Source organism: Erythrolamprus reginae, chromosome 13 (assembly GCF_031021105.1).
Source record: "Erythrolamprus reginae isolate rEryReg1 chromosome 13, rEryReg1.hap1, whole genome shotgun sequence".
Classification (NCBI taxonomy): Eukaryota; Metazoa; Chordata; class Lepidosauria; order Squamata; family Dipsadidae; genus Erythrolamprus; species Erythrolamprus reginae.
The window spans coordinates 869,559-892,926 of record NC_091962.1 but is presented as its reverse complement, the minus strand read 5'-3'; the positions used below and the strand labels follow the sequence as shown (position 1 = coordinate 892,926).

Here is a 23,368-nt window from a genome sequence, read left to right as displayed (position 1 = left end):
TGCTGTTTCCCGACTTTGTTGATTTTTCACGCCTTTGAAACCAAAGCAGAGCAAAGTGTGTGTGTTTCACTTTGTGGAAGAAGGAGGGCTCTTCACAGCTACTAGCTAAGTACTTAAAGACTGATTAAGGGGATTGTACAGACTACCAGGTTGTTTTGGGACGAGTGCTCTTTGCAATACAAAAAGGGTGCTTTGTTTCTTTTGAATTTTTGTGATAAAGAACACTGTTTGTGAACTTTCCAGCGTGTGTGTCTGAAATTTGTACCCTTGAATTTTTGGGAGACTCTTACCATAGAGCCAGGCAGAACAGATAGTTGGCAAGCCATTACTTTATCACCAACTTCTGCAGCGTTTGGCTTGACATACCGTATTTTTCTAAGGTTTTTGGGGAGGAAAATAGGGGAAAAGTATCTGCTTACCAGGTATACCAGCTCTGGCTAGCGTCCTTAGTCTGGTCAGTTTCAGCACATTATTTTATCTCCTGGTTAAGGGCTTTTTAATGTATATGCTTTTTAAATAATGGGGGTTTTAGGTTTTTAATGTTAAATTGTTATTTTAGACTTTTAATATTAGATTTGTTATTGTATATTGTTTTATCACTGTTGTGAGCCGCCCCGAGTCTGCGGAGAGGGGCGGCATACAAATCTAATTAATAATAATAATAATTATTATTATTATTATTATTATTAATAAGTACCTGGAAAGAAACAGTCAGAGCAAGTGAGACCAATGAAAAAAAAAACCCTGCAAAGGTTTGGAAAACATTATTCGCAGAGAGAAACAATGAAAGAGCCTGCAAGCTGTTCCTCTTCTTCCTCATCAGCCACTTCCAGACCTGGAGGCTGTTGACTCTCCATCTGAGGGCTGACGGATGGCCCAGACTCTGCCTTGTGTGTGTCTCCCTCTCTGCCAGCTCCATTCCCTTTTCCCCCTTGGAGCTTCCAGGTTGCCCTAATCCTGACCCTGAGTCCCACCACCTCCTCCTCTGGTTCCGCTGCTGGAGGGACTGGCAACCGACAGGCCTCAACAGCATGGCCCCCTTTATTTATTTTATTTATTTATTTTACTTATTCACTTTTTATGCCGCCCTTCTCCTTAGACTCAGGGCACCTTACAACATGTTAGCAATAGCACTTTTTTAACAGAGCCAGTGTATTTGCCCCCACAATCCGGGTCCCCATTTTACCCACCTCGGAAGGATGGAAGGCTGAGCCGGTGATGAGATTTGAACCGCTGACCTGCAGATCTACAGTCAGCTTCAGTGGCCTGCAGTACGGCACTCTATCCCTTAGACTCAATCCCTTAGAGTCCGGGGCAAAGGAGGGCCGAACGCACTGGGAGAAACCTACGGAGGGTGACCCACATTTTCCTTCTGGGTTGCAGGAGTTCCTGGTGACTCTGCGCCTCGAGGGCGCCACCATACGGCACCGCATGGCACTGGCCAACCAGAGCTGGTACACACAGGTGAGGCCGGATTGCTCCCCCCAAAGAGGGGAAGAGACGAGCTGGCGGTGGGGGTGCCCTGAGCAGAACCTGGGAGCAGCCCCTTTCTCTATCCTCTCTTAGACCGGGCTGAGTTTAACTCCCGGGCGCTGGAGAGTCGGCGGGCCAGGGCAGGGCTCCGGGGCTCTGGGTTCAAGTCTCACAGCCACATCTCCTTCTGCCAGTTGATCGACTTCCTGGACGTTCTGGACGACCCCATCCTGGGCTTCGTGCCCCCTGCCATCATCACCGTTTTGCACACTCACCCTCTTCAACTGTGCCGTGGATTACAGGTAATGGAGTTGGAAATCCGGCCCCGGGGGTGGAGGGCGGGAGAGAAGGAGGAGGTCTGAATTGGGGTTGCTGGAGATGGACATCAGCTTAGTCCTGCCTGGGGAAAGAGGCGGGTTTGTGTGGTGTGTGTGTGTTTCTGGTTGGGTTCCCAGAACGTGCGAAACCCAGGTTAAACGAAAAGCAGAGATTTTTTTTTTCAGGTTTCTTCCCAATTTGATTTCATGACCTTGAAAAGCAAGTAGGATGCTTGGCTGCATAGCTAGAGGTATAACAAGCAGGAAGAGGGAGATTGTGATCCCCTTATATAGAGTGCTGGTGAGACCTATTTCCTTTATCTTAGGGAATGGATATATGTTTATCCCAGGCATGTTTAAATTCAGTTACTGTGGATTTACCAACCACGTCTGCTGGAAGTTTGTTCCAAGGATCTACTACTCTTTCAGTGAAATAATATTTCCTCACATTGCTTTTGATCTTTCTCCCAACTAACTTCAGATTGTGTCCCCTTGTTCTTGTTTTCACTTTCCTATTAAAAACACTTCCCTCCTGAACCTTATTTAACCTTTTAACCTTATTTAACCTTATAACATAACGATCATGTCCCCCCTTTTCCTTCTGTCCTCCAGACTATACAGATGGAGTTCATTAAGTCTTTCCTGATAAATTTTAGGCTTAAGACCTTCCACCATTCTTGTAGCCCGTCTTTGGACCCGTTCAATTTTGTCAATATCTTTTTGTAGGTGAGGTCTCCAGAACTGAACACAGTATTCCAAATGTGGTCTCACCAGCGCTCTATATAAGGGGATCACAATCTCCCTCTTCCTGCTTGTTATACCTCTAGCTATGCAGCCAAGCATCCTACTTGCTTTTCCTACTGCCCGACCACACTGCTCACCCATTTTGAGACTGTCAGAAATCACTACCCCTAAATCCTTCTGTTCTGAAGTTTTTGCTAACACAGAACTGCCAATACAATACACAGATTGAGGATTCCTTTTCCCCAAGTGCATTATTTTACATTTGGAAACATTAAACTGCAGTTTCCATTGCTTTGACCATTTATCTAGTAAAGCTAAATCATTTACCATATTACAGACCCCTCCAGGAATATCAACCCTATTGCACACCATGTTTGCTTTTTAAATATGATAGGGTTTTTATGTGCTTTTTAATATTAGATTCGTTTTCACTAGAATATTGTTTTTATTGTTGTGAGCCACCCCGAGTCTTCGGAGAGGGGCGGCATACAAATCTAATAAATTGAATTGAATTGAATTGAATCTTATACACCGAATGCAGCCATTTTTGCTGTCTTGAAGTCCCCCCTGTCTTTAGATGACAAATGGCAAAAATGCCCCCGTTTTTGTATAAAATGGGCCCTTTTTCACAAAATGGCAGCATTTTTGCCATTCCCTCAGCACCCAGGAGCTCCCGGCAGACTTTCTAGACCCTCTGTCCATCCAAGTTTTGCAAAAAAAAAGGCCTATTTTTCATAAAAACTGGGCTGTTTTTTGCCTTTAATTACCCCATCTAACATGACTGGAGGAGGAATTCTGGGAGTTGAAGTCCACGTCTTAAATCTGTCAAGTTTGATGACCTAGGGTTTAGGGGTGCAAGGCTCTTCAAACTTGGCAAGTTTAAGACTTGAGGACTTCAACTCCCATTCCTGAGCTAGCATAACCGGAGGAGGAATTCTGGGAGTTGAAGTCCACAAGTCTTAAAGCTGTCAAGTTTGAAGTTTGTAAAAAGTGTACATGTTTGTAAAAAGTATTCTGCCACACTGGTATTTTATTAAATTATATATCACTACACCTGTTTTCCACCTCTAAATTCTAGGTGCGTCTTATACTCTGAAAAATATGGTGATCGACTTAGAACTAAGAAAGAATTTTCCAACAGTGAGAACAATTAAATCGAGGGAACAGGTTGCCTCCAAAAGTTGTAGGGGCTCCATCACTAGAGGCTTTTAAGAAAAGATTGGACAGCCATTTGTCTGAGATAGTGTAGGGTCTCCTGCTCAAGCGGAGGGTTAGACTAGATGACCTATAAGGTCCCTTCCACTCTGTTATTGTGACTTGGACTTGGGTTTCATTCCAGCCTCTTTCCACCAGCTGCTGGAGTTTTGGAGTGACTTGTACCCAATAGGGGACTACCATTAGAGCTGGCTGGGGAATTCTGGGAGTTGAAGTCCACACCTCTTAAAGTTTCCAAGGTCAAGAAACATTGCCCCGCGGCTGACCTCTCATCTTCTCCTTCCACAGGCCTCTCTACTTACCACTCCGGGTGCTCATCACTGCAGAGACCTTCACCCTCTCCAGTAACATCATTGTAGACACCTCGGTCTTCCTCCTTCGGTGAGTTGTGGGGCTGAGCCCTCCAAATCTCTTGGGGTAGGGGGAATGAATCAGAAGGGGTCTCAAGGAAGCTGTGCCCAGGGGAAAAAAGAGGTGGATTTGGAGCAAGAATGCAAGGAGCCAGAGGAGAGGAGAGCAGTGGAAATCTATGGGCCGGTCCTTGGGACGGAAGAGCCACTGCTGCTAGCGAAGTCCCACCCTAGCTCTGGGGATCAAAGGCAGGGGATGGAGATGAATAGATGGAGCAGCCAGCAATTTAAAAAACCTGCACGCACACCAGGAAAGGTGTGTCGGATTCAGGATGGGTATGCCCGTTTGTACCTGTTGGCACTTTGCTCCTGTCAGATTCCACATGTATTTTATTTCTCCCCCAAGAACATGAGAGAAAGGAATTCTCAACAAACTCACCCTGCAAGGCGAACAAATTTAACAGATAAATGTATTTATTTATTTATTGGATTTGTATGCCGCCCCTCTCCGGAGACTCGGGGCGGCTAACAGCAATAACAAGACAATGTACAATAATAATCCAATACGAAAAACAATTAAAAACCCATTAATATAAAAACCAAACATACATACACACATAGGTACCATGCACAAAATTGTAAAGGCCTAGGGGGAAAGAGTATCTCAATTCCCCCATGCCTGGCGGCAGAGGTGGGTTTTAAGGAGCTTACGAAAGGCAAGGAGGGTGGGGGCAATTCTAATTTCTGGGGGGAGTTGGTTCCAGAGGGCCGGGGCCGCCACAGAGAAGGCTCTTCCCCTGGGTCCCGCCAAGCGGCATTGTTTAGTTGACAGGACCCGGAGGAGGCCCACTCTGTGGGACCTAATTGGTCGCTGGGATTCGTGCAGCAGAAGGAGGTCCCTGAGATAATCTGGTAAAGTGCACAGGTGCTCAATTGAAAATAGTGTCAGGTTGAAGCCATAATTTTGAGTGGGAGACTTTGGCCAAACACAAGTAGAATACAGGGTGTGCAGCAAACCTGGAAAACAGGGAAATCTGAGAATTATCAGGGAAATCGGCGGTTCGGGAAGTATCAGGGAATTATCGGGAATTTGGGGAAAAAAACGGAATAAATCAAGGAAAAAAACAAACTGTATTAAAATCTTTAAAAGTCAGGGGAAAATCATGTAAAGAAAAAAGGATCGTGCTGCCTGGCAGAGTCAAGCAAAAATGAGCATAACTGTGGCAACAACTTGCTTCCTCAGCTACCGATAGTTCTCCACGGCTTAGCCGTTTGGTATGATGTCATCTACGACCATGGATTAACTAGATTGCAAATTACAGGGAAATATCAGGGAATTTCAAAATAATAATTATAATATAATTATAATTATAATTATAATTATTTTGAAATTCCCTGATAATAATAATAATAATAATTATTATTATTATTATTATTATTATTATTATTATTGTTGTTGTTGTTGTTGTTATTAATTAATTAAATTTGTATACCGCCCCTCTCCGTAGACTCGGGGCGGCTCACAGCAAAATGCTTTCCCCCTCGACACCCTGAAAATAGTACTGTGAGAATTGGGGAGGGGTCGTTGCATGAGAGGAAAAATACTAGCCACAACAAATTCCTTCCAGAGATTCAAGGTCATCTTTTGTTTGACACCGGCCAGAAGTACATGGGTGCATCGTGGACGTTGAAAGAACCAGAGTGGTCCACGTGATGAACGTGTGGGTGTGGGGATGAGGGATGAACCTTAACCTGGGTGGAGAAATGTAAGAAAAGTTAATATGGGGTTGACTAAAGTTCGTAGCCCACATGGCTCTGTTAATAAATTGAAACTTGGAAAAAATGCCAAATTTTGGACTCTGGTTTATTCCTCGGATGTTTATTGGGACTCTGACCAACAGTTCAAGAGTGGATCCTAAAAGCAAGCCTGCTTGTTCTCCCCCTAGGTTCATTTTGGATAATTCCACCCTGTTCCTCTCTAACAAGTGTGAAGCAGAGACCGGCGACCTGAATAAAGGTATACCCCTCCCCTCTTATCTCCCCCTGCCCCACGCTTGTGATGGGGATTTTCTTGGGGAAACGGCTGTTGCGTCCTGCCAGCGGCTGCTGCAGCTGACAGCTGATCCCATTCGAGAGGAAACTGACTTGCTGAAGAGATTTAGGGGCAGTGATTTCTGACAGTCTCAAAATGGGTGAACAGTGCAGTCAGGCAGTAGGGAAAGCAAGTAGGATGCTTGGCTGCATAGCTAGAGGTATAACAAGCAGGAAGAGGGAGATTGTGATCCCGCTATATAGAGCGCTGGTGAGACCCCATTTGGAATACTGTGTTCAGTTCTGGAGACCTCACCTACAAAAAGATATTGACAAAATTGAACGGGTCCAAAGATGGGCTACAAAGATGGTGGAAGGTCTTAAGCATAAAACGTATCAGGAAAGACTTCATGAACTCAATCTGTATAGTCTGGAGGACAGAAGGGAAAGGGGGGACATGATCGAAACATTTAAATATGTCAAGGGGTTAAATAAGGTTAAATAATAGAAAAGTGAACACAAGAACAAGGGGACACAATCTGAAGTTAAGTTGGGGGAAAGATCAAAAGCAACATGAGAAAATATTATTTCACTGAAAGAGTAGTAGATCCTTGGAACAAACTTCCAGCAGACGTGGTAGATAAATCCACAGTAACTGAATTTAAACATGCCTGGGATAAACATATATCCATCCTAAGATAAAATACAGGAAATAGTATAAGGGCAGACTAGATGGACCATGGGGTCTTTTTCTGCCGTCAGTCTTCTATGTTTCTATGTGCCTGCGGCCTGTGCCGCTGGCACCCAAGTCAGACAGTGAGTGAGGCTGGCGAGAATTCGGTGCCAGAGGCAAAGGTCCAGCCAGGGCCTTCGGAACCTCCAGCATCTCTTAGCAGTGATGAGGAAGAAGAGGCTTCTCCTCTTCTTAATGCAAGAGCACGCACAGCTGCCAAGAGGCAGGAGTGGTTACTCTAGAGGAGGTCTCCTCGGGAGTAAGACTTGAGGCTAATAGGCCACTCCCCTAGTCTACTTAAGGACAGCAGAGGCAGCTGAAAGGCTGCAGGAAACAACCTTTTAGAATCCTGTATCCCTCCTGAGTGTCTTGTGAATCTCTGCTTCGGATTGCTTATCGAGGAAGACTTCTGGGCACTTTGCCAAGCCTTTGAAACTGAGATAACAAGAAATAATTGCATTGCTTTGATTTAAGACTTTATGAATTTATGCCAGTTGCTGAGGTTTTTTTGTAGGAAAAGTTTGCTTTTAGATATTTTTTGTGTGTGTGTCTCTGCTACTAAGCCAGTTATTAGTAGTGGTTTATTGATTAAATTAAGTTTGTCCAACCTGTGTGTTCGCTACGTTCGTAACTGGGGCAGAACCGGGGGCAACAAAGAAATATAGGCAGTCCTCAACCATAATTGAGACCAACATTTCTGGTGGGAACTTTTTTGCCACCATTGTTATGCGAATTTCTGCGGTTGTTAAATTAGTAACACGGTTGTTAAGTGACTTACGACCATAATTCTGGCCTCGCTTACAGTCAGTCGTAATCCGAGGACTGGAAGCTCCAGAAGTTGCACACGACTTCGTCCACCCTGTTTCCTACTTACCAAGTTCCAGTTTCGTCTTTTTTTTCTTGGCCTAGATTATGTTTGCGTGGTGGAAGTGGATCTCTTGGAACTGGTCATCACCACGTGGAAAGGAGCAACAACAGGCAAACTGGTGCGTTCCTAGAGGCTGTACAGTGGTACCTCTACTTACGAACTTAATTCGTTCCGTGACCAGGTTCTTAAGAAGAAAGGTTTTGTAAGAAGAAGCAATTTTTCCCATAGGAATCAATGTAAAAGCAAATTGTGCTATTGGGGAAACCACAGGGAGGGTGGAGGCCCTGTTTCCTCCCAGGAGATTCCCAGAGAGGCTCCATGGAGGCTTCTTCCCGCCTTTTCCAGCCCTGTTTCCTTCCAGGAGATTCCTAGAGAGGCCCCGGAGAGGCTTCTCCCCGCCTTTTCCAGCCCTGTTTCCTCCCAGGAGATTCCTAGAGAGGCCCCATGGAGGCTTCTCCCCACCTTTTCCGGCCCTGTTTCTTCCCAGGAGATTCTTAGAGAGGCCCCACGGAGGCTTCTCCCCCCTTTTCTGGCCCTGTTTCCTCCCAGGAGATTCCTAGAGAGGCCCCATGGAGGCTTCTCCCCACCTTTTCCAGCCCTGTTTCCTCCCAGGAGATTCCTAGAGAGGCCCCATGGAGGCTTCTCCCCACCTTTTCCAACCCTGTTTCCTCCCAGGAGATTCCTAGAGAGGCCCCACGGAGGCTTCTCCCCCCTTTTCTGGCCCTGTTTCCTCCCAGGAGATTCCTAGAGAGGCCCCACGGAGGCTTCTCCCCCATTTTCTGGCCCTGTTTCCTCCCAGGAGATTCCTAGAGAGGCCCCATGGAGGCTTCTCCCCACCTTTTCCAGCCCTGTTTCCTCCCAGGAGATTCCTAGAGAGGCCCCACGGAGGCTTCTCCCCCCTTTTCTGGCCCTGTTTCCTCCCAGGAGATTCCTAGAGAGGCCCCACGGAGGCTTCTCCCCCATTTTCTGGCCCTGTTTCCTCCCAGGAGATTCCTAGAGAGGCCCCACGGAGGCTTCTCCCTGCCTTTTCTGGTTGCATTTTAGGAGGTTACAGTTTGTAAGTGGAAAATGGTTCTTGAGAAGAGACAAAAAAATCTTGAACACCCGGTTCTTATCTAGAAAAGTTTGTAAGTAGAGCCGTTCTTAGGTAGAGGTACCATTGTATCTCCAACGTGGGGCCTGTGGCTTCACGGGTGCTTTTCTCTCTTCTACTCATTAATATTTTTTTAAAAAGGGGGAAACTTGGCAGATAGCCAGGCAAAGCTTGACTTCAAGCTTATTATAAGTCAAGCTTTTGTTGATTTATTCACCAATGCACCTGAGGATAGGACAGGAAGCCATGGGTGGTGGTTAAAGAGCTTTCCAATCAAGAATAAAGGAGAAATTTCCTGACAGTGAGAACAGCTGTTCAAGGGAACGGCTTGTCTGCTGAAGTTGTGGATGCTCCTTCGCTGGAGGTTTTCAAAAATAGGTTAGAGAAACATTTGACCAGGATGGTCTGAGTCTCTTGCCTTGACAAGGGGTTGGACTAGAAAACCCCCAAGGTCCTTTCCAACCCTGTAGTTTAATGTTTATGGGTTTCATGGCCAGCATGCTTCCAGATGAGTGGACTTCAACTCCCAAAATTCCCCAGCCAGCATGCTTTAAAATGTCTGGAATTCTGGGAGTTGAAGTCCACACCTCTTCCAAGTCTCCAAGGTCTTAGTTTATGGTGGTTCCTGCCGTCAATGTGACTTGCCTTCTCTCTGTGTGTGTGTGTGTGTCTCTCTCCTCCCCCTGGGGCAGACCCGGCCCCTCTTTGAGCTTCGTTGCTCCAACAACGTGGTGCACATCCACACCTGCGCTGACTCTTGTGCAGCCCTTGCCAACCTCATCCAGTACGTGGTCAACAAAGGGGACCAGCACCCGCCCCCTCGGCACGACAGCCCCACGGAGATTGCGGGGCAGAAGGTGCAGGTAAGTCCCAAGGGACAGGTGGGTGCGTGGTGGGGGGGCTCCCTGACAGAAGTGGGCTTCTAAGGTGCAACGTTGACGTGTGCTTGCCCCCTAGCTTTGAGTGCTAGTGGAGTCCAGCGCAATTCTGCCACTGCACCTGGGCCATGGGCACACCTGCATGTCCGCGCGCGATTTTGCTACCTGCCCAGATGTAGTAACAGAATTGTGCTGGATTCCGCTCACCCAAACCCTTGACATGAGTGATGTCAAATTGGCCATCTTTAAGGTAAGTCACATGATCGTCAAGCCACTCCCACCTGGTCACATGGCCAGCAAACCACACTCACAAAATAAGCCATAGTGTGGTAGTAAATTTTTTTGCAGCCCTTCACTGTATGTGCTGCTTTAACATTTTTTTCTAGCCGTATGAGCATTTTCATCCACATTTTTTTCTTGCCTTGGCACATGTCCACCACATGTGACAGTATGTGCCTGGTGACTGAATGCATTTCCAACATTTGACGGACAAGTTTTAGGACATCTTTGCTAACCCTGCCAGTGGAAGATGCCACACATAAAACATTTTGTACAGGTTTTCCTTTTAAGTAGTCTCCAATTGTCAATTTATAGTTTCTATCCCAGCGTACTTGTTTTAAGTGTGGCCTTTTGTGCTCTGCTAGTTGTCCGAGAGTCCGGCTTCTTTGCCCACATGTCCCCCCGCTGAGACGGCGGCCATCAACCAGCGAGACCTCACGGACGCCCTCATGGATACCGAGCGTGGATACCAGGAAATGACCGGTGAGATTGGGGTGGAGTAGGGAGGGGCAGGTTCTCACTTGACTTCCAATGACACTTTGCAACACTGGTGCCATTTCCACCTGTGGTGGGTTGTACAATTAAGAATTGCACTTCATCTGAGAAGGTACTATGGTCAATACAAAGTACCAAATGAATGACCCTTATATCAAACAACTTACCTATTTTTCGGCATGTAAGATGCACCTTTTTACCCCCTGAAAAAAGAGTGAAAACTTGGGTGCGTCTTATACACTGAATGTAGCCCCACCCAGCAATCCCTGCCCTCTGGCCTCTGCCTCCCAGCAATTTACCTCCTTGCAGCAAACAGCACAGAGCCTGAGTAGCACAAGCAACTGATTATCGGCCTCCTGATCAGCATCTGATAGATGCTGCAGGCAGGCCCACTGATAAAATGAAAGTGAAACTAAAACTGCAATGAGGCAAATTGCTGAGAGGGAGGGGCAAGGCAGGATTTTATTTTTTTTGTGCTAATCAGATTGCTGAAACTAGATGCAAAGAGGTAAATCAATAACTATAAATGTCTGTAGAATGTTATTGTTCTGGACAACTTAACAAAATGAAGAAGCTTTTTAAAATAAATGCTTGATCTGAAGAGGCCCATTGCTTTTGTATCTTCCTCTAACTAGCAGAGAATAATGTATACTACCAGAAAGCCACATCAATTTTAACAACATCTGTACAAGTATGCTCTGAAATGTAGCAGTGTCCTCTTTTCGTAAGGCAGCTGAGTTAAACCCTGACTTAATCTTGTTTGGATCAGATCAGTGTGACTACATTTAAGGAAACTTTTCTGGCATTAATATACTGCCATAATGTACATTTCTCCCATTCTTTGTTATTTCAATGGGTCAGGCACACATTTTATTTATTTATTTATTTAGATTTGTATGCCGCCCCTCTCCGCAGAAATACATAGCAAACAGTGTATATCATCTGTACTCTCTCTGTACTTGTACTCCGAAAAATACGGTACCTTATGTGCAGCCAGAATCTGAAAATAATATTTAACACGGCACAGTACTTAAGCAAAATGGTTCAGTTGAGATTAGCATATGCAGGACAGATTGGGGTACATTGCAGGGGTGACACCGAAATATAATTTTACCTGTATCCCAAATAATTGTATTTTATTCCAATTTCATTTTAGGTTGCATTTTATTCCACTTTCATTTTTAAATGGTATTTTATTGCAATTCCATTTTAAATGGCATTTTATCAAATTTTAGTAATGGTTGGTTTCTGGAACTCTGCCCTTTGAGATGGCCCATGGGCTAATCGATCAATCAATCAAATCAAATAAAATTAAGAATAGAATGAATGAGATGGAAGGGGCCTTTGGAGGTCTTCTAGTCTAGCAGCTGCTTAGAGTTTGTAAGGTTGCAAAAAAGACGTTTTGCAAGGGTCTGTTCTGGGTCCTATTCTTTTTAATATGTTTGTGAGTGACATAGGGGAAGGTTTGGTAGGGAAGGTTTGCCTATTTGCCGATGACTCTAAAGTGTGCAATAGGGTTGATATTCCTGGGGGCATCTGTAATATGGTAAATGATTTAGCTTTACTAGATAAATGGTCAAAGCAATGGAAACTGCAGTTTAATGTTTCCAAATGTAAAATAATGCACTTGGGGAAAAGGAATTCTCAGTCTGAGTATTGCATTGGCAGTTCTGTGTTAGCAAAAACTTCAGAAGAGAAGGATTTAGGGGTAGTGATTTCTGACAGTCTCAAAATGGGTGAGCAGTGCAGTCAGGCGGTAGGGAAAGCAAGTAGGATGCTTGGCTGCATAGCTAGAGGTATAACAAGCAGGAAGAGGGAGATTATGATCCCGCTATATAGAATGCTGGTGAGACCACATTTGGAGTACTGTGTTCAGTTCTGGAGACCTCACCTACAAAAAGATATTGACAAAATTGAACGGGTCCAAAGACGGGCTACAAGAATGGTGGAAGCTCTTCAGCATAAAATGTATCAGGAAAGACTTCACGGACTCAATCTGTATAGTCTGGAGGACAGAAGGAAAAGGGGGGACACGATTGAAACATTTAAATATGTTAAAGGGTTAAATAAGGTTCAGGAGGGAAGTGTTTTTAATGGGAAAGTGGACACAAGAACAAGGGGACACAATCTGAAATTAGTTGGGGGAAAGATCAAAAGCAACGTGAGAAAATATTATTTCACTGAAAGAGTAGTAGATCCTTGGAACAAACTTCCAGCAGACGTGGTAGATAAATCCACAGTAACTGAATTTAAACATGCCTGGGATAAACATAGATCCACCCTAAGATAAAATACAGAAAATAGTATAAGGGCAGACTAGATGGACCATGAGGTCTTTTTCTGCTGTCAGACTTCTATGTTTCTATGTTTCTATTTGAATTTTCCAGTCTGGGGAATCTCCTATTGCAACGTGTGGACGCAACTGCTCAATGCTCTTTCCAATGCTCTTTCCCAGGGGACTGTGGGATGAGGCGGCAGCCTTCGCCTGTCTCGGTGTATCTCTTTCCTGGTGAGAACGGGGCGGCAGGCCAAGGGAGGGCCCCCCCACCCCCAGGGACCCCAGTGGGCGAAGGACTCGATTTCAGCCCTTCCGAGGACAGCGAAGGGGAAAGCGAAGCCACGGATGGGTTCTGCATTTTGGACGCTCCAGGAACAGGCATTCCGGTAAGGGAATCTTCTGAGAAAAGTTACTGCAGTCAACAAAACAAACAATAATAATGAGAACAGAACAGAATAGCAGCACAGCACAGAATAGAACAGAACAGAAATAAGAATAGAATAAATAGAATAGAGTACAGAATAGAAAAGAACAGAAAACAACAGAAGAATATTCTTCTGTTCTATTCTCTATTTATTCTATTCTATTCTCTATCTATTCCATTTTATTCCTATTCTATTCTTTTCTATTCTATATCTATTCTATTCTTATTCTATTCTGTTCTATATTTATTCTGTTCAACAGCATATCTGTTCTTATTCTTTTCTATATCTATTTTATTCTATTCTCTCTCTATTCTATTTCTATTCCTATTCTTATTCTATTCTTATTCTTTCTCTATTCTATTTATTCTTTACTCTGTTCTATTCCGTCCCATTCCGTGAGATGCAAGGTCACATGGTTTCCTAATGTGCTCATTAAATATTCCCATTCATCCAAAATTGATTCCTGGCCCCCCAAGTGGACCAGTTTCAGCTGCACATCGATGCGGTGGTGGTATTTTCCTAGCCCCATTTAGGAAAAGAAAGAAGGAAGGAAGGAAGGAAGGAAGGAAAGAAAGAAAGAAAGAAAAGAAAGAAAGAAATTTCTCATGCACGCTGGGCCCTCTATGGAAATCTTGCCTTTCTTTGTCTCTGCAGCCTCGGGATGGGGAACCGGTAGTGACCAAGCTCTTGGAGGGCCCCGTCCACATCCAGGAGGGCCACTTCTCTCGACCGCTGGGCAGCACAGATTTATTGAAGGCCCCCTCGCACTTCCCGGTGCCAGAGAGCCGAGTCGTGATGCGGGAAATTTCGGTGGTCTGGCATCTCTACGGGGGCAGAGATTTTGGGCCAGGGCGCTCACCCTCTGGGCACATGCACTCTCCCAGGTAATTCTTTCATCTGATAGGTTTCTGAACTGGGTTCGCTTCCCAGTTTTGTAGATAAATTGTTTGAGAAAACGGTCATCTTCTTTTTTATAATACAGTGGTACCTCTACTTATGAACTTAATTCGTCTGGTGACCAGGTTCTTAAGTAGAAAAGTTTGTAAGAAGAAGTAATTTTTCCCATAGGAATCAATGTCAAGGCAAATAATGCGTGCGATTGGGGAAACCACAGGGAGGGTGGAGGCCCTGTTTCCTCCCAGGAGATTCCTAGAGAGGCCCCACGGAGGCTTCTCCCTGCCTTTTCTGACCCTGTTTCCTCCCAGGAGATTCCTAGAGAGGCCCCACGGAGGCTTCTCCCTGCCTTTTCCGGCCCTGTTTCTTCCCAGGAGATTCCTAGAGAGGCCCCACGGAGGATTCTCCCTGCCTTTTCCAACCCTGTTTCCTCCCAGGAGATTCCTAGAGAGGCCCCACGGAGGCTTCTCCCTGCCTTTTCTGACCCTGTTTCCTCCCAGGAGATTCCTAGAGAGGCCCCACGGAGGCTTCTCCCTGCCTTTTCCGGCCCTGTTTCTTCCCAGGAGATTCCTAGAGAGGCCCCACGGAGGATTCTCCCTGCCTTTTCCAACCCTGTTTCCTCCCAGGAGATTCCTAGAGAGGCCCCACGGAGGATTCTCCCTGCCTTTTCCGGTTACGGAGGCTCAGGTTTGTAAGTGGAAAATGGTTCTTGAGAAGAGGCAAAAAAATCTTGAACAGCTGGTTCTTATCTAGAAAAGTTTGTAAGTAGAGGCATTCTTAGGTAGAGGTACCACCGTATATGTTTTATTGATACATATTTTTTAAATAAACATAAAAAGTTCCACATCTATCTGAACAGTGTGTTGAGAGTTTTGAGTAGAAACAACATCATAATGTTGGCCATTGGAGCTGTGTGTTCCGCCACCTGTCTACTGGATCCGTGTCCCTCTTGGTTGGTTTCGGTCAGTCGAGAGGTGACACGGAGCTGGGTCCGGGAGATTGTCAACGCCTCCTTGGGGAGTGGGTCCTTTCCGGCTCCTTATAAGGAGGCACTTGTGCGCCCCCTCCTCAAGAAGCCTTCCCTGGACCCAGCCATACTCAATAACTACCGTCCAGTCTCCAACCTTCCCTTTATGGGGAAGGTTGTTGAGAAGGTGGTGGCACTTCAGCTCCAGCGGTCCTTGGAAGAAGCCGATTATCTAGGTCCTCAACAGTCTGGATTCAGGCCCGGCTACAGCACGGAAACTGCTTTGTTCGCGTTGATGGATGGTCTCTGGCGGGCCCAGGACAGGGGCTTGTCCTCTGTCCTGGTGCTTCTTGACCTCTCAGCGGCTTTCGATACCATCGACCATGGTATCCTTCTGCACCGACTAGAGGGGTTGGGAGTGGGAGGCACTGTTCTTCAGTGGTTCTCCTCATACCTCTCTGGTCGGTCGCAGTCGGTGTTAGTAGGGGATCAGAGGTCGACCTCTAGGTCTCTCCCTTGTGGGGTGCCTCAGGGGTCGGTCCTCTCCCCCCTGCTATTTAATATCTACATGAAACCGCTAGGTGAGATCATCCAAGGGCATGGGGTGAGGTATCATCAATACGCCGATGATACCCAGTTATACATCTCCACCCCATGTCCAGCCAACGAAGCAGTGGAAGTGATGGGCCGGTGCCTGGAGGATGTTAGGGCCTGGATGAGTGTCAACAAGCTCAAACTCAACCCAGACAAGACGGAGTGGCTGTGGATCTTACCTCCCAAGGACAACTCCATCTGCCCGTCCATTACTCTGGGGGGAGAATCACTGGCCCCCTCAGAGAAGGTTCGCAACTTGGGCGTCCTCCTCGATCCACAGCTCACATTAGAGAAACATCTTTCAGCTGTGGCGAGGGGGACGTTTGCCCAGGTTCGCATGGTGCACCAGTTGCGACCCTACTTGGACCGGGAGTCACTGCTCACGGTCACTCATGCCCTCATCACCTCGAGGCTTGACTACTGTAACGCTCTCTACATGGGGCTACCTTTGAAAAATGTTCGGAAACTTCAGATCGTGCAGAATGCAGCTGCGAGAGCAATCATGGGCTTTCCCAAATATGCCCATGTTACACCAACACTCCGCAATCTGCATTGGTTGCCGATCAGTTTCCGGTCACAATTCAAAGTGTTGGTTATGACCTATAAAGCCCTTCATGGCACCGGACCAGATTACCTCAGGGACCGCCTTCTGCTGCACGAATCCCAGCGACCAGTTAGGTCCCACAGAGTGGATCTTCTCCGGGTCCCGTCAACTAAGCAATGTCGCCTGGCGGGACCCAGGGGAAGAGCCTTCTCTGTGGCGGCCCCGGCCCTCTGGAACCAACTCCCCCCAGAGATTAGAACTGCCCCCACCCTCCTTGCCTTTCGTAAACAACTTAAAACCGATCTCTGCCGCCAGGCATGGGGGAATTGAGATCCTCTTTCCCCCTAGGCCTTTACAATTCTATGCATGGTATGTTTGTATGTATGTTTGGTTTTTATATTAATTGATTTTTAATCATCAATACCAAATTACTATTGTACACTGTTTTATTGTCGCTGTTAGCCGCCCCGAGTCTCTGGAAAGGGGCGGCATACAAATCCAATAAATAAATAAATAAATAAATAAATCTATCTATCTATCTACCTACCTACCTACCTATCTATCTACCTACTTACCTTCATCTATCTATCTACCTACCTACCTACCTACCTATCTTCATCTATCTATCTACCTACCTACCTTCATTTATCTATCTACCTATCTATCTACCTACCTACCTATCTATCTTCCTACCTACCTACCTTCATTTATCTATCTACCTATCTATCTACCTACCTACCTATCTACCTACCTATCTACCTACCTTCATCTATCTATCTTCCTATCTATCTATCTACCTACCTACCTTCATCTATCTACCTACCTACCTACATAACTTCATCTATCTATCTACCTTCCTACCTTCATCTATCTATCTACCTATCTACTTATCTACCTACCTATCTACCTTCATCTATCTATCTACCTATCTACTTATCTACCTACCTACCTACCTTCATCTACCTACCTACCTACCTACCTTCATCTATGTATCTAGCTATCTATCTACCTATCTACCTATCTACCGACCTTCATCTATCTATCTATCTATCTATCTATCTATCTATCTATCTATCTATCTATCTATCTATCTATCTATCTATCTACCTACCTACCTACCTACCTTCGTCTATCTACCTACCTACCTACATAACTTCATCTATCTATCTACCTTCCTACCTTCATCTATCTATCTACCTATCTACTTATCTACCTACCTATCTACCTTCATCTATCTATCTACCTATCTACTTATCTACCTACCTACCTACCTTCATCTATCTATCTACCTACCTTCATCTATGTATCTATCTATCTATCTACCTACCTACCTATCTATCTATCTACCTATCTACCTACCTAACTTCATCTATCTATCTACCTACCTATCTATCTATCTACCTACCTACCTACCTACCTACCTACCTACCTATCTACCTTCATCTATCTATCTACATACCTACCTACCTACCTACCTATCTATCTACCTATCTACCTACCTACCTACATCTATCTACCTATCTATCTACCTACCTACCTTCATCTATCTATCTACCTATCTACCTACCTACCTACCTTCATCTATCTATCTATCTACCTATCTACCTATCTATCTACATACCTACCTTCATAGATCTATCTACCTATCTATTTACCTATCTACCTTCATCTATCTATCTACCTACTTACCTACCTACCTACCTTCATCTACCTACCTACCTACCTACCTTCAACTATCTATCTACCTATCTATATATCTACCTAACTAGCTTCATCTATCTACCTACCTACCAACCTACCTACCTACCTTCATCTATCTATCTACCTATCTATCTACCTATCTATCTACCTACCTACCTACATCTACCTACCTACCTTCATCTATCTATCTACCTATCTATCTATCTACCTACATACCTACATACCTTCATCTATCTATCTATCTACCTATTTATCTATCTATCTATCTACCTACCTACCTACCTACCTACCCATACAGAGTCTGAAGACTCATCTATGCTGCCAGGCTTGGGGTCAATAGACTCTGCCCCCTGGCCGATGAATGTATGGTGAGTTTGTTGACTGAATGGATATGAATGCATTTTAATTGTTTTTTAGGTTTTTAGATTTTTAACTTTAATTAATTAATGTATTTTTTATTATTATTATTATTATTATTATTATTATTATTATTATTATTAATAATTAGATTTATATGTCGCCCCTCTCCAAAGACTCGGGGCGGCTCACAGCAACAAATACAGTGCAAATCCAGTAATTAAAACAGTTGTATTTAAATGTACATTGTACATTGTAAGCCGGCCCGAGTCCTCGGAGAGGGGCGGCATATAAATCCAATTAATGAATAAAATAATAAATATATCATGCTGGCAAGGGATTGTTCAGATCTTTGAGGAAGAGGGGTATTAATAACAGCTAATACCTGATCCCCACCTCTTCCCAATTTCAGGACGAAATCAAACCTTCCCAGCAGCCGTTCCTCCCCCTCTCGGTCTTCGGTGCCCAGCCGACCCCAAAGCTCCTGGCGGGCTCAAGGAGGCCCCGGCCGTATCCACGACCTGCTGATGGAAATCCAGCTTACGAAGGTGAGACGGGCAGGGGCTGCTCTGCAGGGGTGGATTGGGGGTGTGTGTTTCTGGTTCCCAAGCAGCCTTGATTTTGGGTCAGTTTGGGGGCAGACAGAAGAGCCAGCAGGGGTCCCACATGTGGGGAAGAGGAAAGAAAAAGAGAAAGAGAAAGGAGATGAGAAGAGAGAGAGAAAATAAAAGAAAGACGATAGAATAAAAGACAGAAAGAGAGAAGAGACACTAGAAGAGAGAAGAAAAAAGAAAGGTGGAAAAAAAGAGAATACAGTGATACCTCGTCTTACGAACTTAATTGGTTCCGGCACGAGGTTTGTAAGTAGAAATGTTCGTAAGATGAAACAATATTTCCCATAGGAATCAATGGAAAAGAGATTAATGCGTGCAAGCCCAAAACTCACCCCTTTTGCCAGCCGAAGCGCCCATTTTTCCACTGCTGGGATTCCCCTGAGGCTCCCCTCCATGGGAAACCCCACCTCCAGACTTCCGTGTTTTTGTGATGGTACAGGGGAATCCCAGCAGCACAAAAACGGGCGCTTTGCTGGCAACGGAAGTCTGGAGCTGGGGTTCCCCATTGGCGGCGGCTTGGGTTTGTAAGGTGAAAATAGTTTGGAAGAAGAGGCAAAAAAATCTTAAACCCCGGGTTTGTATCTTGAAAAGTTTGTATAACGAGAGGTTTGTAAGATGAGGTATCACTGTATGTAAGAGCAAAGAGAAAAGGAGAGAGGGAGAGAAAGGAGATGAGAAGAGAGAAAGAAAGAAAGAGCAACAGGAAAGGAAAAAAAGACAGAAAGAGAGAAGAGAAAAAAGAGGAGCGGGAAGAAAAAGAAAGAACGTCTCACTTAGGGGCATAAATTCTGAAGTCAGTTATGGTCGTAAGTTGAGGACTGTGCCATGGTTCCAAGTAATAGACCCATAGCCAGCAAAAGTCCGAGGCAGGTAGATTCCTCAAAGAACAGCTTTATTGGGTATATCTTATTGGCACAGATCTGGTGAAAACCGACTCTGAAAGTTTCGAGGTTTTCACCTCATTAAAAGTTTGGTCATATGGTCCAGTCATGGCACTCTCTGGTTGCCAATGACATCGCTCCACCTTCCTCTGACCAAGAAGAATGTCCTTGATTCTCAAGGGAAAGTATTTTTGTTTCGACTAGAAACGCCCAATTGTCTATAATGCCCCCCTCCCTCAACTCCAGTGTGTGGCAACACTGAAGTTCCAAAGTGGCTTGACAGACAGACTACCTGTAGTAAAGAAGCCCAAAGTCGGTCTGTATACATAGCTTGTTCGGTATCAGTGATGCTTCCCCCTTCCTCTCTGCTCTCAGGTGAGTTTCCAGCACGAATCCTACTCAGGTAGAGTGTCCGAGAAGCCGTCTTTGGAATCGGAGGAGCAGCCCTTAGCCAGGCAGGTGTTTGTTGTCCAAGAGCTGGAGATCCGAGACCGCCTGGCCTCCTCACAGATCAACAAGTTCCTGTATCTGTACAGCAGCGAGCTCCTGCCCCGGAGGGCCCATTCTAACATGGTAAGGACCAGATCTCCCCTTGGAGCAGGTGGTTTTTCAGGGGGAAACTGGACTTTCTTTGTTATATTTCTTTTGAAGACATTTTGCTTGTCATCTGAGAAGCTTCTTCATCTCTGATGGTGGGGAATGGAAGGATTTATACTCCTTGCAGACAGCTGGTCATTTGCATCCTTTTTAGAGAGTCACTGAAGCACTTCAGTCCAGTTGCCTCTTGAAAAAGCACCTTTGGGACAATGGATGTGTTCTGCCGGCGTGTTTCAACCACCCGTAATTACAGAGTAATTAGTCCAGGAAGACACACACCACACAATAAAAGGAAAACCCAAACGTTTTTATAAACAGAAAAACAGAAACAGCTCCGTTTTTAAATGTCAAAGGGATTTTCTGGTACACACGAGGCACAGGTGCAGTCCAATTGCTCACCCAATAACTGGGAAATTGAGTCCAACTCTAAAGTCCAGAGAGTCCACACACACAATCCTGAACAGTACAAAAAACCATGATCTTGACGAAACAATGAATCAGATAAACTACCATGAGGCTAAACCAGCATGCTGCACTTTTATCTGTAGCACTAATTACAGCAGCCCCACCCAACCACAGGTGGCCTCATTTTCTCTTGTAATAATCCTTCAGTTGTTGCCTCCTATGCATCATTCTACGCATGCGTGGATGTGTCATTAATTCTTGTTCAGAATCCAGGGATGATACAGATAATTGATCTCCTCCTGGGCTGTCTGCCAAACTCCCCTCTTACCTGTCACTCACGCTTCCTTGGTCAGAGGAGGCTTCGTCGGCAGATTCCATCAGGAGCAAAACAGGCATGTGGATGTTTCCCCCACATCCACCTGCACATTCCTTGGGGCAGGAGCTGGGCCAGAGCTAACCACAACAGGATGATGGAGAATCTCTACAGACTTTGGGGCAGGGATCTGTACGTTGTAGCCAAGGAGTAGTGAACCTGCCCTGGGCATCTGGCCAGATATTTGTCAACGATCCAACTAGCGAACCCAGGATCTTTGAATTCCTAAAAGTATAACTTTATTGGATATAATTTTATTGAAGAGCCTCAGTGGCGCAGTGGTTAGAGTGCAGTACTGCAAGCTACTTCTGCTGATCTCCTGTGGTGGTGGTGGGGTTGGACTAGATGACCTGCAAAGTCCCTTCCAACTCTCTTAATCTGTTAAAACTCCCAGAAATTCTCAGCCGGCAATTCCAATTCTCTCCCTTCTTTTTTCTTCTTCCAGCTCACCGTCAAAGCTCTCCACGTCTGCCCCGAAGCTGGCGTGGGGGGTCCCGAGTGCTGCCTAAGGGTCTCCCTGATGCCTCTCCGACTCAACATAGACCAGGTAAAGTACGACTCCCTGTTGATGGGGGTCACAAGCTCAGCCAGGATTTGGGAGACGGTGGATGGATTTAGCTACTTGCAACTCAGCTACCCACCTTTGCATGAATTGGGCAAAACCAAGACGGGGAGGGGTATCTGAATCCTTCCACTTTTGTAGTCCTGGCTGACCTTTCCAAACTTGCTTGGAAAGAGAAGGGAACGTGGTGGGAAAGATCTTGGGAGAGTGGGTCAAGGAGCCTGTCTAGGGAGCAATTAGATAAGGGGCAAGTTAGCCCAGAGCTGTTATAATGGGCAAAGAAAAAAGCTCAGGAGGAACCTGTTGGTTTGTCTCGGTTAGCTAAGCTATGAAACCTTCGACAATACCAAGCAGAGAATTTTAACAGAGCGTGGATGTGTGATAAAGCCAAGACACAGACTTAGTTAAATAAGTATTATTTACATATAAACAAAATATAAACACTCCAAAATATGCACGTAGCAAATACAGAGCAAAACAGACTATAGATAACAAGCACAAAGCTACAATATAATATAGATAAAGCACGAAGCTTATACAATACAGATAAAGCACGAAGCTTATACAATACAGATAAAGCACGAAGCTTATACAATACAGATAAAGCACGAAGCTTATACAATACAGATAAAGCACGAAGCTTATACAATACAGATAAAGCACGAAGCTTATACAATACAGATAAAGCACGAAGCTTATACAATACAGATAAAGCACGAAGCTTATACAATACAGATAAAGCACGAAGCTTATACAATACAGATAAAGCACGAAGCTTATACAATACAGATAAAGCACGAAGCTTATACAATACAGATAAAGCACGAAGCTTATACAATACAGATAAAGCACGAAGCTTATACAAGCACAGAGCTTAGACACGACTCCCCCGTCTCGGGTAAAAGTAAAGTAACAAGGAAGTGACTGGGCAAGACCATGAGCTTTTATAGCTTCAATGACGACATAGCCTTGAACATTAACAGTTTACAATATGCAGTTTATAATGGCAATCCCTAACACACATGTACCCTAGAACACACATGTACCCTAACACACATGTACCCTAGAACACACATGTACCCTAACACACATGTACCCTGTACTAACAGAACCCTCCCTAGTTTCTCAGCCTCTAAAAGTGAGAGGTTTTTACTTTCAGAATGGAAAGATTCTATTAGTGAAGCTTTAGGGAACAGTCGGATAATAGACACCTTAGCCCAGTGATAACAAATTGCGCTATCACGCTTGCACAAGTGCCCATACCCATAATTCGATGCCCGGGGAGGGCGAAAATAGCTTCCCCTGCCCCCCCAGAGGGCCCCTGGAGGCCAGAAATGGCCTGTTTCCCAACTTCTGGTGGGCCCAGTAGGCTTGTATATTTTTTTTTAATTATTATTATTATTATTATTATTATTATTATTATTATTATTATTATTATTATTTATTAGATTTGTATGCCGCCCCTCTCCGCAGACTTGGGGCGACTCACAACAGTGACAAAAACAATATATAGTGACAAATCTAATAATTAAAATCTAAGATAACAATTATACATTTAAAAAGCTAAAAAGCAAGGAACCCCAATGTAAAAAACATACATACAGTCATATCATGCACTAGAACTACATAGGCAGGGGGAGATGTCTCAGTTCCCCCACGCTTGACGACAGAGGTGGGTTTTAAGGAGTTTACGAAAGGCA

General features: G+C 44.9%; 1 protein-coding gene across 1 annotated transcript in view; it reads left to right on the top strand.

Annotated features, from left to right (window-relative positions):
- The window catches only part of ATG2A (autophagy related 2A), a 94,673-nt gene that overhangs the window by 58,377 nt on the left and 12,928 nt on the right, over positions 1–23,368 (top strand). Inside the window, 13 exon segments of the mRNA XM_070766508.1 lie at positions 1,384–1,464; positions 1,668–1,748; positions 1,750–1,775; positions 4,038–4,130; positions 6,046–6,116; positions 7,773–7,849; positions 9,517–9,687; positions 10,347–10,464; positions 12,932–13,140; positions 13,834–14,063; positions 18,649–18,784; positions 20,107–20,304; positions 21,552–21,653. Coding sequence (XP_070622609.1) covers positions 1,384–1,464; positions 1,668–1,748; positions 1,750–1,775; positions 4,038–4,130; positions 6,046–6,116; positions 7,773–7,849; positions 9,517–9,687; positions 10,347–10,464; positions 12,932–13,140; positions 13,834–14,063; positions 18,649–18,784; positions 20,107–20,304; positions 21,552–21,653 — 1,593 coding nt within the window.